The following is a 15,520-nucleotide window of genomic DNA, read 5'->3' on the forward strand; positions in this document are numbered from 1 at the left end:
ATTGTGGTGGTTTTAAAGCACTAGCTAAAAATCACCAGAAAACTTACTCATCTCTTCCTGTGAGATATGGATTAGGAGAAAGGCAAAACAGGCTCAACACTTAAAAGGAATAAAGAAAGTTTATTAACAGAACTACAAGAATAAGAAACCAGTATAAAACCTCCAGAAACCTTTCCTCCCTACCACCCAACCTTTCCCTTGTCCAGCTGACAACATAGAGACAAAACCTGGTGGTTAAAGCAGTCCAAACTTTACAATAATCTTTTCATCTGTCTTCATAGAGAAAGGAGCTCTCTCTTGTCATTCCATGGGAAGTTCTCCACAAGAAAACAGTTTTCTCATGGCTTTTCAGTCCTATGATTGTCATCCGCCCAGAAAAACTCTGGCTCTCTTCCCATTTTCACACCACCCTGAGGTGTGTTCATAGGCCATGAACTCAAGGGGTATTGTTTTAAGGATGAGTTATTCAAAGGCAAAGGTTCTCTTCATCTGTCTCTGTGATCATCTCTGGGAACAGAGGTTTTCTCTTTTTCTCCCTGGGGGCCAAGGGTCTCTATCAACTCTCACTTCTCTCTCTCTGTTCAAGCATCTCATGGGATCACAGTTACTCCACCATTTGCTTAGCTTATCAATGCTAAGCAAATGGATACCTTTGCTCAGATCTACACATTGAAATACTTCATTTCCCCCAAATACTCTTTCATGAATTAAAGGAGTTTTTCAGAATATTATTCTCCATGGCCTTACCAAAAGAATATTTCAGCTTATTAAAGCATCTCCTCAATTCTCCGTCCATCTGAGGCTTGATTCTTTCTTTCACTGACTTTGATGGTTTATATTGTCTCTTTACATGTTGATCGCTCTCACTTTCCTCCCTCTGGAAAGGGATTAAATCTGCAGATCTCATCTGGTAGTGAAAGGGTTAAAATCTGGCTCAAACTGCAGCAGGTAGTCACGGTGTCGGATTTCATCTCGGCAGCGCTGGAAAGGCAGCTGAGAGTTTTCGGCTGCTTTTTGATCTGGAGCCGTCTGTGCGGCCCCCCCGGGCCATGGTGGGGCGAGAGGATATTGGCGAGATGTCAGCAGCCATGGCCCGGCCCAGCCTAAGGCCAGGGCCCCCCTGGGAAAGGCTTCAGACACCCCACTGGAACGGGACCCAGAAGGCTTCCTGCGAGGGCCATAGCAGAGCCTGGCCCCAGCCCGGGACGGGGGAAAGTCCCACATGCTCCATCCCCCGTCCGGGAGCCACGGCAGGCCAAGCCCAGCCCCTGCCGGGCCGCACAGGCCTGCGGGGGGAACGGGAGCCAGCTGGAGTTCTGTTACCTTTCAAAGATGGAAACAAAAAAGATCCAGAAGCTCCTGGGCTTAGGTTTAAAAGCTGGTATTCACAGAGCTGATCTCACTTTTCAGTGGTGAACAGTACTGTCAATTCTCAGAAATGGCCAGCTATTGGCCAGGTCTCAAGCAGAGAATAAAGTCCCAACAGCTTCTCTCAAAGCCCTCACTTCCATGTTTTCTATTTTTTTTTTTTTTCCTAAATGCCAAACCATCATAAGCATCTACCAGATGTGAAGATTAATGATAATGAGAAGATCATGCTGTGGTCTTTTAAATCAGGTGGTCTTTGTATTATGTCACTTTTGGAAAGGTATCTCCAGTCATTGCAAACACTGTAAAAAAAGGCTCTAGTTCACCATTTGTACTGCCCCCTTCCTTTTTCATCTTTCTCATTCACCCTTTCACTTCTAGCTCCTTCTCTTGCCTTGCTTGTGCTAAAGAAGTCCAGCACAGTTTCAGATTAGTCAAGATAATTACTTACACTGGTATTGCAGCCTTTTCCAAACTAGAAATGAAACTCAAGGTATTTTTAGTATGGGAGGTAATATAAAAGCGAACCATTATTGAAGACCTTCAGGGGCAGTTATGGAAAGATGTCCATAAAAGCCCACCCCCAAAAGGTTGAGTACATTTTTATAGGTTTTAGGAAGTTAGCATAATTGATACAAGAACATCAATTCTCAAATCAGGAGAACAAGTGGTGATGGAAATCCCCTCAGGTCAAGCCCCTTCTCTGGAGCCCCTCCGTTGGTACTAGTTATACTTTGTCCATGAGAGTGTATCTAGAACAGTTGTTCTCAGCCTTGGTAGCCAGGAAGAACCAAGACAGCATAAGCGCCTTGTACCCCTTGGGGCTTGGAGCTCTGGAATTTGTTTTTGTCTTTCTGCCTAGAGAAAGGCCATGGAAAATTACTGGGAAAACTAGCCACTAGTACAACAGGCTACAAAGGTACAAATATATATGTGCGAAGAATACAGAGAACATACAAAAAATAAAAAGGCAAAACCGAAAATGGTGTCAGTATTGCTGTCTTTGTTTTGCGATGAAATTTTGGATAATCTCGTACCTTCTCTAATAGACAGACTGCAGGAGACTGGGGAGAGGTAGTATCACCTGTGTCTCACATTTGAGGCACAGGACATAATACTAACTTCTGATTGGAAAGGTGGTGAAAGCACAAAGAAATGGGGAGAAAAATATAAGTGCATACTTGAAGCAGAAGAATGCAAACTAATTAAAAAACAGCTACCAAAAAAGGACCAATACAAAGAAAGGAAGATTGTAACCAGTAAGTATTTTTTTATACTTTTTAACAGACAAGAACTCAGAAAAAAAACCACATCAAGGTAGAGAACTAAAGAAGGCTAGGCTAATACTACCAAACCCTTACTCAGAGGATGAAAACTGGAGATTTATTTTATTGTCTGTGAAAGCTGCTTTTGTACTCAGCCTATCTGTCTGACATGAGCACACAGATAGGGCACAGAGATTTGAAAGAAGTGAAAAGTACATATATCTGAGGGCTGGAATTTTGTTACACGAATTTTCTATATGAAGGTGACTGAGCAAGAGCTATATACGCATCTTCTTCAGAACCCTCTGCTGCTTGGTAGAGTGGTAAAACAACCTCAGTGAGGAGTCTTTAGTAGAGAACTGATTGTGATGTTGTAACATTGGTGGAAAATGAAATGAGTATTGCCAATGAATCAAGAAAGCACCACCAAGGGCTCAAACCCTTCAGTAGTATTCAATAAGCAATACATTTGTTTTCTAGTCAGTGGCAATACGTGCGCAAGATGTGAAATTTACTTTTACCTGCTCTCCTGAGACAGCAGCTTGATGCATGCAGTGTGCCCACAGTATATTGCATATGTCAGAGGAGTGTTCTCATTGATGTCTCGAGGGCTGCTGTCTATCCCCAGTTCTAGCAGTGTCTGCACACAGTCAGCTTTCCCTGCTGCTGCAGCCCAGTGCAAAGGAGTCCTACAGGAAAGGGAACAAATACATGAAAGTAATAAGAAAAGCCTCTCCCAGATGAATGACAAGGACTGAACACATCTACCAGACTGCCACTTTGCCAGTTCCTGAGTTCTGCAATAGGCAGAAACCAGAACACATATAGTTTTGAACCTCTGCAGGAGAATCAAACTGATTTTGTGCTTGGCAGAAAATTTGTATGTTGTATTTGGAAACTTTTGTCCAGTTTCCAAACTGTAGTATTTTGCTCTTGTGGAAAACCTGAAATCACAGACAACTCTACATAAAAAGTGTTTAAGAAAAAAAAAAAAAAATTGTACTCCTTTTCAGTCCCAGTGATTTTGGATTGGTTGCAATCAGAAACACAATAGAATGAAAATCTTACGTATGTGTTTGCAGTGAAAAGCTTATATTTTCCCTCTCCAAGGATAATGTATTCTGTGGAAATGTCTGAGCACAGATATTGGAATAGGTGGAATAGTCTTAATGACTGGAATAGGTGAAATGTCTTAATGAATTTTGAAGTGTAGGCAATCTCCTCCCTTTGCTCTTCTTTCCATAGAAACATAGCCTTCTCAACTACATTTTAATGATGTTTAGAAACTGCTCAAGAACCCTGTTCATTTTATTTCTGTTCCATTTTATTGCACTTTTCCATTAAGAATGATATTATTTTAAGTACCTGAAGGCCTAAGCCAAGAAAACCTTGGCTTTTGCTTCACTGCAGAATGATCAACATGAACAGCCAGCTAGCTCTCTTTGCATTAAGTAAGCTTATGAGTGAAGTTCCAAGGAAGGTAGGTGTGGAGTGAAAAAAAGGAAAGATGACTCTTCTGTACTTATGAAATAGAGATTTAATCACAGAAGGAATCACAAGTCTTTTCAGAATGGAAGGTGAGGCTCCTCTGGTCCTATAGGAGTATGGTAATTTCAACTTAAATACAACAGAAGAACACTGCCATTTCTTAAATAAAAACAACAACAGGATCATGGCTTCAAGTTGCAGGATTCTATTGTTTCGAAAATAATGTTCACTTTTTATTGAAAGAAACAGGTGAGTGGTGGCAAAGTCCTTGCACAAATAGTCTCTTTTTCTAGCACAAACAGAAAGCTAAATATAATTCCTTCTAGTCAATTATCCTAAGTATGATACATGTGAGCTGGACTGGTTTGCAGTGTTTCTGAACAAGCACAGCTCTCTGTGGAGTGCAGGGCATTACTAGGCCATGACCAGTGAAACAGGAAACATGATTATATAGTAAACAGAGCTGGTCTCAGGCTATTAGAAAGAAAGCAGCAATTTCAGAGTTTCCATGGTTACCTGTCATCCACATCAAGGGCCTGCAGGTTGCACTTTGGGACTTTAGCCAGCTCACTGATGATATCACTGTAGCCTGCAGCAGCAGCAATGTGCATGCATGTTTTGCCATTCTCATCATCACAATTTATTATTGATGGTCCCTGCCAGTGGTCCAGAATGATGGAACACAGAATCCTGTTGCCACTCTGGAACGAAGTTCAGAGAAGAAAAGTTTTACAAAGGAGCTCACACAAGGCTGCATCTTCTCTGGTATAGAATGGAAAATACAGTAATGGTATTCTGTGTGTATACCAGAATCTCCAGGTATGAAAGCCAAAGTCTTCCAGTCTCCAGCTGGGAATTGTGCTTACTTTATGAATTTTCTAAAACACTCCAAACACTGGAAAAATAATAAATAATGAACCACTGCAAACATCTCCAGAAGTTGTAGAGTGTAAATGACTTAATAGAAATTGTGGTTTTTGATGTTTTGCTAAGCCAGAGTCCAGAAATACAAGCTTATATTTTCCAATAGAAATTTAGGGCTGAAAAGAACCTCCAAAAACCAACCCATATCTGTAAGTCTGTCTCAGTGCACTTAGAAAAGCCGTGTCAAATAATTGTTCAAGTGCTTCTTGAAAACTTTCTTAGCTAGTTTGCTTAATTGTCTGGTGTCTTAATAGAATGTCAACATCCTTCTCTAACCTGCAAATGAAATGAAACATTTTATATCCTACCTTAGTGGAAACAAAGCAAAAGAATTCATTACTTTTTTATAACAACAAAAACACAAGATTGAAAAGGTCTTTCTGTATCATCAAATTCAATCCCTGCAATCATTTGAAGCTATGTTACATCATCCTTCTTATAAACTTATCTTATCCATTAAAGGCAATTAGGGTTTTTTTTTGCCCCCATTACTCTCAAAGGAACACAGTTCAAGAACTTCTTTGTTTTAATGTTTTGTATCTCTAATTTCTATTCATACTCAGGGCTGATTATAGCCTTTTGTTTCTGTTCCAGCATTATTATTTATATTAAATACTTCTTTCCTTTTACTGGTACTTGTTCTTCAGATGTATTTATAGGCAATCATCACATCTCTTTTGAATTGTTCTCTCGCTGCTCTAACCAATCATGGTCTTTTAAGTTTCTTTTTGAAAAACATGCTTTCTGTTTCTCTCATTAACCTAGTAACCCTTTTCCTTTTGTGTTTCAGTTGTGTTTCCTTGAAGAGGGGTGATTAAAATTGTACTCTTCATACAAAGATGTTTTTGCCAGATCTTATACAGTGACACTGCTATTCCTTACTTGTGTCAGAAATACCTCTTTTGGTATGTCATAAAATAGCATTTGCCTCATTCACAGCTGGGTCACATTAGAATCTCCTAGTCATTCTGGAATGACTCTTTACACCTCAGTACTTCTCTTCCTTAGTTGTTTTCAAGCATAGAGTTTCTAGTTTTGGGGAGGACCCTCTGTTACTAGCACCCAAGTGCATGACTTAAACATTTTATCCTATTCAGTTTTGTCCCGTTTGTGTTACTCAAGATTTAAAGGTGATCCATATCCCTGTATGATATCCCCATTCCTTCCTGTTATTGTCTTTTTTTTTTTTTTTTTTAATTGGCAGATTTTATCAGAAAGCTCCCATATTATGTGCCAAGTTATTATGAAAATATTAAACAAGAGTAATACCAAGTCTTGTTCCTGAAAGTAATTTCCTTCCAGCCTCTATTTAACATTTAATCATACTCATCTTCTGGATTTTAAGACACAATTTCTTTTGCTTCTCTGTACTTTTGTATATTATTTTGGAAGATGGCTATTTATTCTAAATATATCTTTTAAAGATGGGTAAATATCCATTATCTCAAGCCTCTTCTATACACTTTTCTTCTCTGCTCTTGGGATTCAGCTTCCTGACATATTTTGCACCATTGACAGGATAGCTGGAACATTCTGATCTCAAAACTACTCAGTCCAGCTGAGAATTCCCTTAATTTATCAAAACATGTCCCCCTGAAAACAGAAATTTTGTTTTACATGTACTTGGTTTACTCAGATGTTTAATTTAGAGTCATCTTAATTGGATTAATCATTTAATCCAAGCTCATTTTCCATGACCAGCATTTTGTAACATTTTAATTAACCATGTTCAAATTGTTATTAAGTTACAGTTGTCTCAATAGCTAATGAAAATAAGGGTGTTTATCCTCGTGTTCGGTATTACTGGTGTCCTTTGAATAATTGTTGTTTTCCTTGTCCAGTCCATATGCCAGATACCAATATCCTCCATCCTAGTGTAATTTCCAGTTACATATTTTCATCATTAGCATCAGTGAAATCACTAGTCACATTCAGGGCTAGCTAAATTTAGAAGTCTATTATATACTTCTAGTACTACCACAATAAATACCTATCTGTTACCATCCTTTAATAAGAAATTTTTGATACAAAATTAGCACCTTACTACTTCTGTATTCATGTTCTAGTGACTACTATTCCTCAGGTTTTACATTGTCTTGCTAAGTCCAAATTTTGCACCCTGCAGCTACAATTTCAGTCCCTCAATGTTCTTGCACAACTCTTGCCATTCACATAAGAAATTTCCCACTGTTCTTACTGACATTTTATACGTTTACAGCATGTTCTGTCTCCCACCAATCTTCTGTTTTCTAGACTAAACAAACCATTTCAATCTCCCAGTGTAGGTCAAGTTTTCCAACCCACTTATCATACTTGGTGCTTGCTTTTGGCCTGTTTTCAGCTTGTCCACAGTTTGTCTCAACCATGGCACTTCAAACAACATAATTATCCAGCAAAGGCTTCTCTCCTTACATTGAAAATAACTTCCTGTAGCCCACATATACTATACTTCTGTTAATATGGCCTAGAATGATGTGTTTGATTTATATCAACAGCATAATTTAAACTCCTACGCACTTTTTAAATCTGCTAGTCTATTACTCTTAATTTTGCACAAAAATATTGATTTTTTTTCAGAATTCTATATACACTGTTGTTTAATTAATTTCAGTTAATTCCTACAATTTATCAAAATAATTTTGAATTTCATCCTCACCCATGAAGTATTTGGTCCCTCTAATTTGATTTTAGCTTTGGGTTATATATGTGTTCTGTATTTTGACACCTCATTGTGGAACAAATAAAAACATTCTTATGATACATCCCTGGTTGGACTGTCTATCAGATATTCACCTCCAAAGATTATTTGAACTGTCCTGAATGTGGCTGATAGTGAATTTATTACGTGTGATAGAAGTCCCTGGTTGATTTTGATGGCATCACTCCTTATTCTTCCCCTGTGGAACATCTTGGACTGAATTCTGGGTTTATTACCAGGTTGTACATATAAAAAATTGTGTTGTTGATGTCCTTCAATGTGATTAAATTTGCATGTACTGCTCAGATCAGAAAGAAACAAAGAATAAGACTTTTAATTATAACTGTATTTTCCACATGCTTAGTAAGGCTTCTGTACCATGTGAACTTTATCTTGTCACTTTTCCAGAATTTTATGTTTTATTACATGGGATTAAACTGATTAATTGACACTAAACATACTATAATCTAATAGCTTCTTATCTGAGGAAGCAATAATTGCTTTGAAGATGGCTATGACAATTCTGCCAGTTTTAAAAATTCAATGAAATTGTTACTTCCATTTTCTAAGTAATCAAAACAACATTTCCTAATATTTGAACCTTTAGCTGAACAAGATTTCTGGGCAACTGCTTAGCAGCTTTCCAGTGCTCTCCTCGTAGAAATGCCTTCTTTAAATTCAACTTGGCTCTTTTAAATTGCACTCAAAATTCTCCTAAAATGCTTACGGTGCCCTTATTCTTAGATTGATAGCTTTGAGCTGTGGTCATCAAAAATGTAGTGTTCCTGTGGTAAAGTTACCACAGTACTATTGTTAGACCAGGATATTCTCTGTTAAATTTACCATAGGAAAATTAAGAGGTTTTGTAACCTTACTGTATGCATCGCTAAATTTCATCTTCCCTTTTTGTATTAAAATTCTTTTCAGCAGAGATTCAAACGTTCTCAGAGATTATCAGTAATTTTTGCTATGTTTCTAAATAGCTTCTCAGACCTTCTGCCCCTCCCCCCACCCTGCCACAGGTTTTGTTACATTTTTGTCCCGTCTCACACTTTTATCTGCTTCCATCCATTGATTCTCCTCAGTGAAATTTTCTTCCTTAGATCCCTCATCTCACTTAAATATACTTTATTGTCCTAGGATGACTTTACTTGTCCCAAACCAGGACTTTTATGAAGAAGAAATGCCCTAAAGACTGGATCCATGAGCCCCTGTAAGAAAATCTCTTTTTGTGCTTTATGCAAATTTTTGTCTGAGATTTGTGTTATCTCCAGACAGTGGCAACCAGCCAATTCATTAACAGGATATTTAGTTTTGACACTTGATAACAACTCCGGTTTCTGTAAATTGGTTGTCAGACTTCTGAGGCTGCGTCTCTCAGTGCTTTCCAAATAAGAAGACAATTATTCAGGAAGTACCTATCAAGTCAAGTATCATGAGGAGAATCCCGAACCTCTGTGTCACTTTACTAGTTTTGGCACTTCTTTCAGATATATCTACTCCATTAACACCCATTGTTACTATAGCCATGGTTCTCATACTTCACCCCATTTTATGTCCAACTGAATAATAATTTTACTTAAAAAGTTTCTTGTCACTTACATAATAGTATACCATAATATTGCATTTTATTCTGCCAGGTCTTCAGTGAGAAACACTGAGATGTTTTATTCTGTTCACTGCACTGTATAGAGGGTTATTTCTTCCCCTCTTCAAAGTATTTTAGTAAACTACATAATGGGGTGGCAAAGAGGAGTCATATGAAAGGAGTCTGCTGAGCCTGCTATCAGTAGTGGAGAGCTGGGAGGGTAGAGCAACAAGCTATGGACTACTTAACTGTTCCCACAAAACCCGGATAAAATATTTTTCTTCCAAGTAAATGCCTCTGGAGATCACATGCTTAGGTTGTATTAGTTCTCCTATATTTTCTGTCTGTATTAGCATGCAGTGTAAAGCCTTCCTCTATCTTTGCTGGAAAATTCCCTACCAGAAGCTCTTAATGTTGCTTCTTATCATTAGCATTGCACTTTAAGTCTGCCTTTTTACATTCTCTCATCTTTCAGTTCCACAACTATGAGCCCAAAGCTTTGACCTTTCCTTTGGTAACTTCTGCTCCACCCCTGTGTGGCTTGAGATTTTAAGCATTATTTCACTCCTTTCTGGAGCAAGAAAGAAATACTGTCACCACTGCACTACTCTGGGAGGTTACTCACTTTTATAAAAAAGCAAAATTAATTTTATTTACATAAGTACTTCCAGCTTCCTTCAGGAAACCAGGAATGTGCATCACTGGTTGCTGTTTGAGTTTTACATTGAGAATCCAAGCCCTTTTTGTCTTTCCTCTTATCCTTCACAAACAGACACCCATAGAATAATCTGAAATCAACTGAAACACCAGCAGGACCATTGGAAAATACACCAGCCAAATGAAAAAAATCTCCTCTTTGCTAAAATAAAGAAGCACAAGCCATTTAAAGTAATTTCTGAGCAACTCATAGCAAAATTCAAATAAATAACTTGTCTGTGGACTTTCTACTTTATCACTTACTATGTTGGTAAATACATCTTCCCCTTCAAAGAAACTTTCAAACCTTTTTTTTTTATTCTGATAATCAGTATTTACCAAAAGCCATTCCACATTATTTTCTGACTGGATCTCTTGACTGGATCTTGAAAAGCCTTGATCTTTAACTCAAGACTATTCTGGCAGAACTTATATGTTTAGTTACAGTTATACTGGCAAAACCCAACTATTCTACCAATACATTTTTTCTTTTATGTGATTAACTTCACTCATGTGCCATTTTCCTCATATTCATACACAGAGAACTGTAGCAGTATATCACATAATTACTTTTACTGTAATACAATTTAGAATTTCATCCTAGAATCAGAGCAAGATAAATGTTGCATCATTTGTGTGTGGGGATAATTCAGGTTGGAATCAGATATTAAGGCAGTATCAGAAAAACACATGCCTATCGTAGGTGCAGTGTCTGCAGTTTTAAGGATGGAGAATGCCAGACTCAAAACTAGAGGCATTGCTTCTAGTCTGCAGCCAACAGTGCAGTGAGAAATGTCCTGATATTGGCAGTTTGTCTTGCTGAAGAGTTTTGCACGCATCAGTGCTTTCTCGCATGTATCAAGGACTTCCAGCACCTCCCCCTCTGCACCCAAGACTAGAGAAAGCTATAGAATGGAAACACACTCACTCTGTCTTGACTGATGTTATTTCCTGGCTGCTAGATGACTGAAATTGGCAGTAGAGAAGTGAGCAAAAATTCAGAGCACTCTCTGGTTTCTCTGCCCTGAGAGGACATGGAAAACTGGTGTCTGTGATTGGGAAAGAAACAAGTCATAATATCATCTTCATCTTTCATCTTGCCAGGAAAACTGTGCCAGAGATTCCTTGAATGCAGCCCAGGCACTTCACAGGGTGTATTTCTGATTGCAAACCAATACAAATGAACAAAAACTCTACTCACACCACTATAGTTATATTGGTGAGACTCAGTCAGCTCAGAGAGAAGCTCATTTTTCTTTTCCTAACCCAAGTGCTGCCGCTTTACACACCCACTGAGACAGTATCTCTGCAGTGTTAGAGTGACCCAGCTTAGCTCGATTTTGTGGTACTCTTGGAAAGAGAATGTGTTGTTGTATGGAAAGTTTGTCCTGTGCTCCTCAGAGCATTGCTGCATCTGCTACAGCTAGGGGGACATGATATTTAAAAAATATTTATCCTTTTAGCACCCTTAATGTGTATTGGAAAAATATACCAAATGAAAAAAGCAATCATGGAGACATTATTCTGGCTATTATTTATCCCTTCCTCTCCTACCCTCTCTTTGCTCAAACAAAACACTGCATGAAACACTGGCCAAGTCACTCTGAGAATTTATTTTCACTTGGAGTCTAAGTGCATATGATTTACTGTGTAAATGACTATGACTATGACTAAAATCACTTGGCAACTTTTCCCTGCTATTGCATTGTTGTAAGGACTGATTTCTCCAAATGAGCTGTTTGCGTGCTTTGGAAAAGAGGTAATTTTAAAAATCTGCAGAAGAATAAGGATTTATTCTGTCACAGAAATGGAAGTGTTTGTCTTTAAGTGCCTTTTGTCAGGCATAGGAGATCAGGACATGTATGGATATGCAAGAAGTGTGTTGCATGTACATTACTCATATTCTGGCATCCACTGTGGAGTTACACACTCCACACTGTGTTGCACTGTGTGCTGGGAAGAGGTCTGGCAATTATCCTGTACTTACCTACAGGCTTTGTCCAAGACCAATTCCTGCTAAGCTCAGTGGGAGTTCTCCAATTGATTACCTCAGACATTTGATTGGCATGAGCAATTACACTGTCTATGGCATATTCATACTTTAAGGGCTTACTTTTTAACAGGCTATTATTTCAGTAAAAGTTTTTCTGATGATCTGGCTGTACTGGTGAGTTTTTATATCAATACTGCAAGTCTGCAGATGGTATGAAACTAGGAGTTCCTGTTGACACCCTCCAAGGCAAGGCAGAAAGACCTGGACAGATTAGAGAGATGGGCAATCACCAACCTATGAAGTTGAATAAAGAGAAGTGCTGAATTCTGCACCTGGGATGGGGCAGCCCTGGCTGTACAGACAGACTGGGGAATGAGAGGCTGGAGAGCAGTGCCATGGAAAGGGCCCTGGGGTTCTGGGGTTCAAGTTGAACATGAGCCAGCAGTGCCCTGGCAGCCAGGAGGGCCAAGTGTGTCCTGGGGGCATCAGGGACAGCATCACCAGCTGGGCAAAGGAGGGGATTGTCCTGCTCTGCTCTGCTCTGCTCTGCTCTGCTCTGCTCTGCTTTGCTCTGCTCTGCTCTGGGGCAGTCTCACCTTGAGTGCTGGGGGCAGTTCTAGGTGCCACAATATAATGAAGTTATTTATGGGGAATAGAACAGAGAGTACAATGGAACTGATAAAGGAGCCTGATATCTTAGGCCTGATTGAGTAGAATCTGTGGGAGAGACAGACACAGGTAAGTGCTCCCTGGGCAATAAGTGACCAAGAAACTGATTGTGAAGCTTTATGATAAGATAATGTTACCAGGTGAAGTGATGTCATGAAGAATGTATAACCAATAGGAATTGTTACCAAAAATAGAACCCTATGTAAGTGCCATACAAGTAAAACCCTATATAAATGCCTTGTATACTCAATAAAATTGGCTTCTGATCTCAGCTCGGATGTCCCTATCTCTCAATCACTAATATTATTAAACTGTAAGAGACCATCCAAAGGAGGGCAATGAAGATGGTGAATGGACTTCAAGGAAGCCATATGAGGAGCAGCTGAGTTTACCTGGTCTGTTCAGCCTGGAGGAGACTGAGGAGATGGCGTTGCAGTTACAACATCCTTGGGAGGGGAAGTGGAGGGGCAGACAGGCCTCTCTTCTCTGTGGTGACCAGTGACATGACCCAAGGAAATGGCCTGGAGTTGTTTGGGATGGATATCAGAAAAAGGTTCTTCCCCCAGAAGGTGGTCAGGCACTGGAACAGGCTCCCCAGGGAAGTGGTCACAGCACCAGCTTGACAGAGCTCAAGAAGCATTTGGACAATGCTCTCAGGCACACAGTGTGACCTTGGGGATGGTGCTGTGCAGAGGCAGGAGTTGGACTCAATGACCTTCATGAATCTCTTCCAACTCTGCTTATTCTGGGATTCTGTTATAACTTAAAGTGAAGAAATAGGTGCAGCTATATAAAAGAAATAAAGTAGCACTCAGGAACATCCTTCAGTACTGAAATTTATTTTCTGTATCAAATAATTCTTAAAATTCTTCTTGCCATGGTTTAGGCCTAGATCAATTAATACTTTGCCTACCAATTCCTGGAGCTAATATGGGCGCCAGATCATTCCCAGTGGGTGACCACTCTGTTTGGGAGAATAAGAGAGTATAGCAGTAGGGACACAGGCTGTCCCATGATAGTTCGCCTCAGTGCCAGAGCCAAGACTCAAGCACATTTATTTCACTGTTGCAGACAGTGTCAAAAATATTTAGGGCACTTTATGTAAAAAAGCTCCTGTTGGTATTAAAGAAAGTTTATTTCTTACTCAAAACTATTTGCAGACTCTCTTCCATCTTGTTTTGCAACCTGACAGCTCATTCTGTAGATCCCCGCTGCTATGCAATGTTCCAGGCTCAAAAAGCAAGAGTTGTACTGTTTCTGGAATGACAGTATTTACACATGGAAGTAATTTTTAAAGTGTGTATTTAAAAAATGAAAATTGATTATCTTTTTGACTTGTTAACAGTCAAAATTGTCTTTAAAGCTTAGTGACAGAAAAATGTAATCACTACTCTTCCTTTCAAGTCATCTTTAGAAAACTACATGAAAAAAGGAGAAACAAAGTACAATTTTGCAGGGAAAGAAATCTGCCTGAAACCAACTAGACAGTGAACCATGCCCAGCAAATGCAACTTTTCTGCCCAGTCCAATAACAGACATATCCGCAGCAGAGAAACATTTACTGGGTTTTAAGATGTCTTTGGAAGTCTCTCTGAATTCTTCCCCTAGATGTAGCCCACATGGAAAAATGGGGTGCTGGGCAGAGAGAAGGAGAAAAGTGATCCTTTGGGAGAGATTTTGAGCCACCACTGGTTTCCCTGGCCCCTTTCTCTGCTCTGGCTGGATAGCCAGCTGTGTCCTTGAGATGTCCTGCAGCAACAGAGACATTCTTTCCCAGAGATCCTGACATTTAAGTTTGCTTTCACCTTCCAGGTAGTTACAGAGAGACTGCAATCCTTGGTCAGCCAAACATAAATTAATACTTACGTATGCATTTCTTTTACAGTGTGTTTTATACATACAGGTATTTCACTCTTTTTACTGGAAACAGAGGAATGAAATAACTGTGTTGTTGCTATGGAACAAATATGCTGGCTTCTAATTTTTTAAAACTTTGCATGCCAAATCAGCCTATTAAAAAATCATAAGCACATCTCCCCATGGCAGAATATTATTTTCAGTAGTTTCTCTCTAGTTGCTTTCTTTTTATTCTTACAGGTTTGTATTTCTTCACTTAAAAAAAAAAAAATCTGTTTTTTTGTTTATCTGTTAATGGAAAGCTGATATTTTCACATAATCATATGACCTGGGGAGCCAGAATCTTTGAGAAAGAGACAAGCAAAATTCTGGTAAAAATGATGACAACTGCCAAGGCAATGTAGCAAGATTCCAAATCTTCCCAGGCAGTTTCCAATATACTACTAATACTGTAATAGTATAAGACTATGTGCTGTATGGTGTGTATATTATATTTTACTAGGATTTCAATAATATCATTACATAGATTTGTTAAAATGGCTTTACCCTTTGCCTCAGTATCAGTTAACAGTTTTGTATTTCAAAGGTGTGTTTCCTTTTCACTACAGTAACTAATGCTGGCTGAAGTGAAAGGAGAGAGATACCCCGAGACACTTCTAATAGGCCTGTCTGCACCAGGACAAAGAAATACTGCATGTGTAAAAAATGTGACATGAGATAGTCTCACACCAGACAGTACTGATCAGCGTTTTTGACACTGATACATTTGCACTTAAGATGTGAACTCGAATGGCAGGAGATTTGAGCTTTTCAAAAGAGCAGACCTTGGTCTGATCATCCCATGATGCCTGAAGGAAGACAAAACCACAAACATGCAGTCTGTGAGTTAGCAGGGAACAATGATTTCATATGAAATATCCCTCATGCCCAAGAATTTGGGTTTGAATGGTGGGCAATGGTTTTCGTATGGTCCT

General features: G+C 39.1%; 1 protein-coding gene across 5 annotated transcripts in view; it reads right to left on the reverse strand.

Moving 5' to 3' along the window:
* ANKRD55 (ankyrin repeat domain 55) overlaps nucleotides 1–15,520 on the reverse strand; it is a 47,055-nt gene that overhangs the window by 11,350 nt on the left and 20,185 nt on the right. For all 5 annotated transcript variants that reach the window (XM_015653140.3, XM_015653142.3, XM_015653139.3 and 2 more), the window contains exons 7-8: nucleotides 4,638–4,822; nucleotides 3,155–3,322 (exon numbers count right to left, since the gene is read on the reverse strand). In XM_015653140.3, coding sequence (XP_015508626.1) covers nucleotides 3,155–3,322; nucleotides 4,638–4,822 — 353 coding nt within the window. The remainder of the gene's footprint in view (nucleotides 1–3,154; nucleotides 3,323–4,637; nucleotides 4,823–15,520) is intronic.

Source organism: Parus major, chromosome Z, assembly GCF_001522545.3.
Source record: "Parus major isolate Abel chromosome Z, Parus_major1.1, whole genome shotgun sequence".
NCBI lineage: Eukaryota > Metazoa > Chordata > Aves > Passeriformes > Paridae > Parus > Parus major.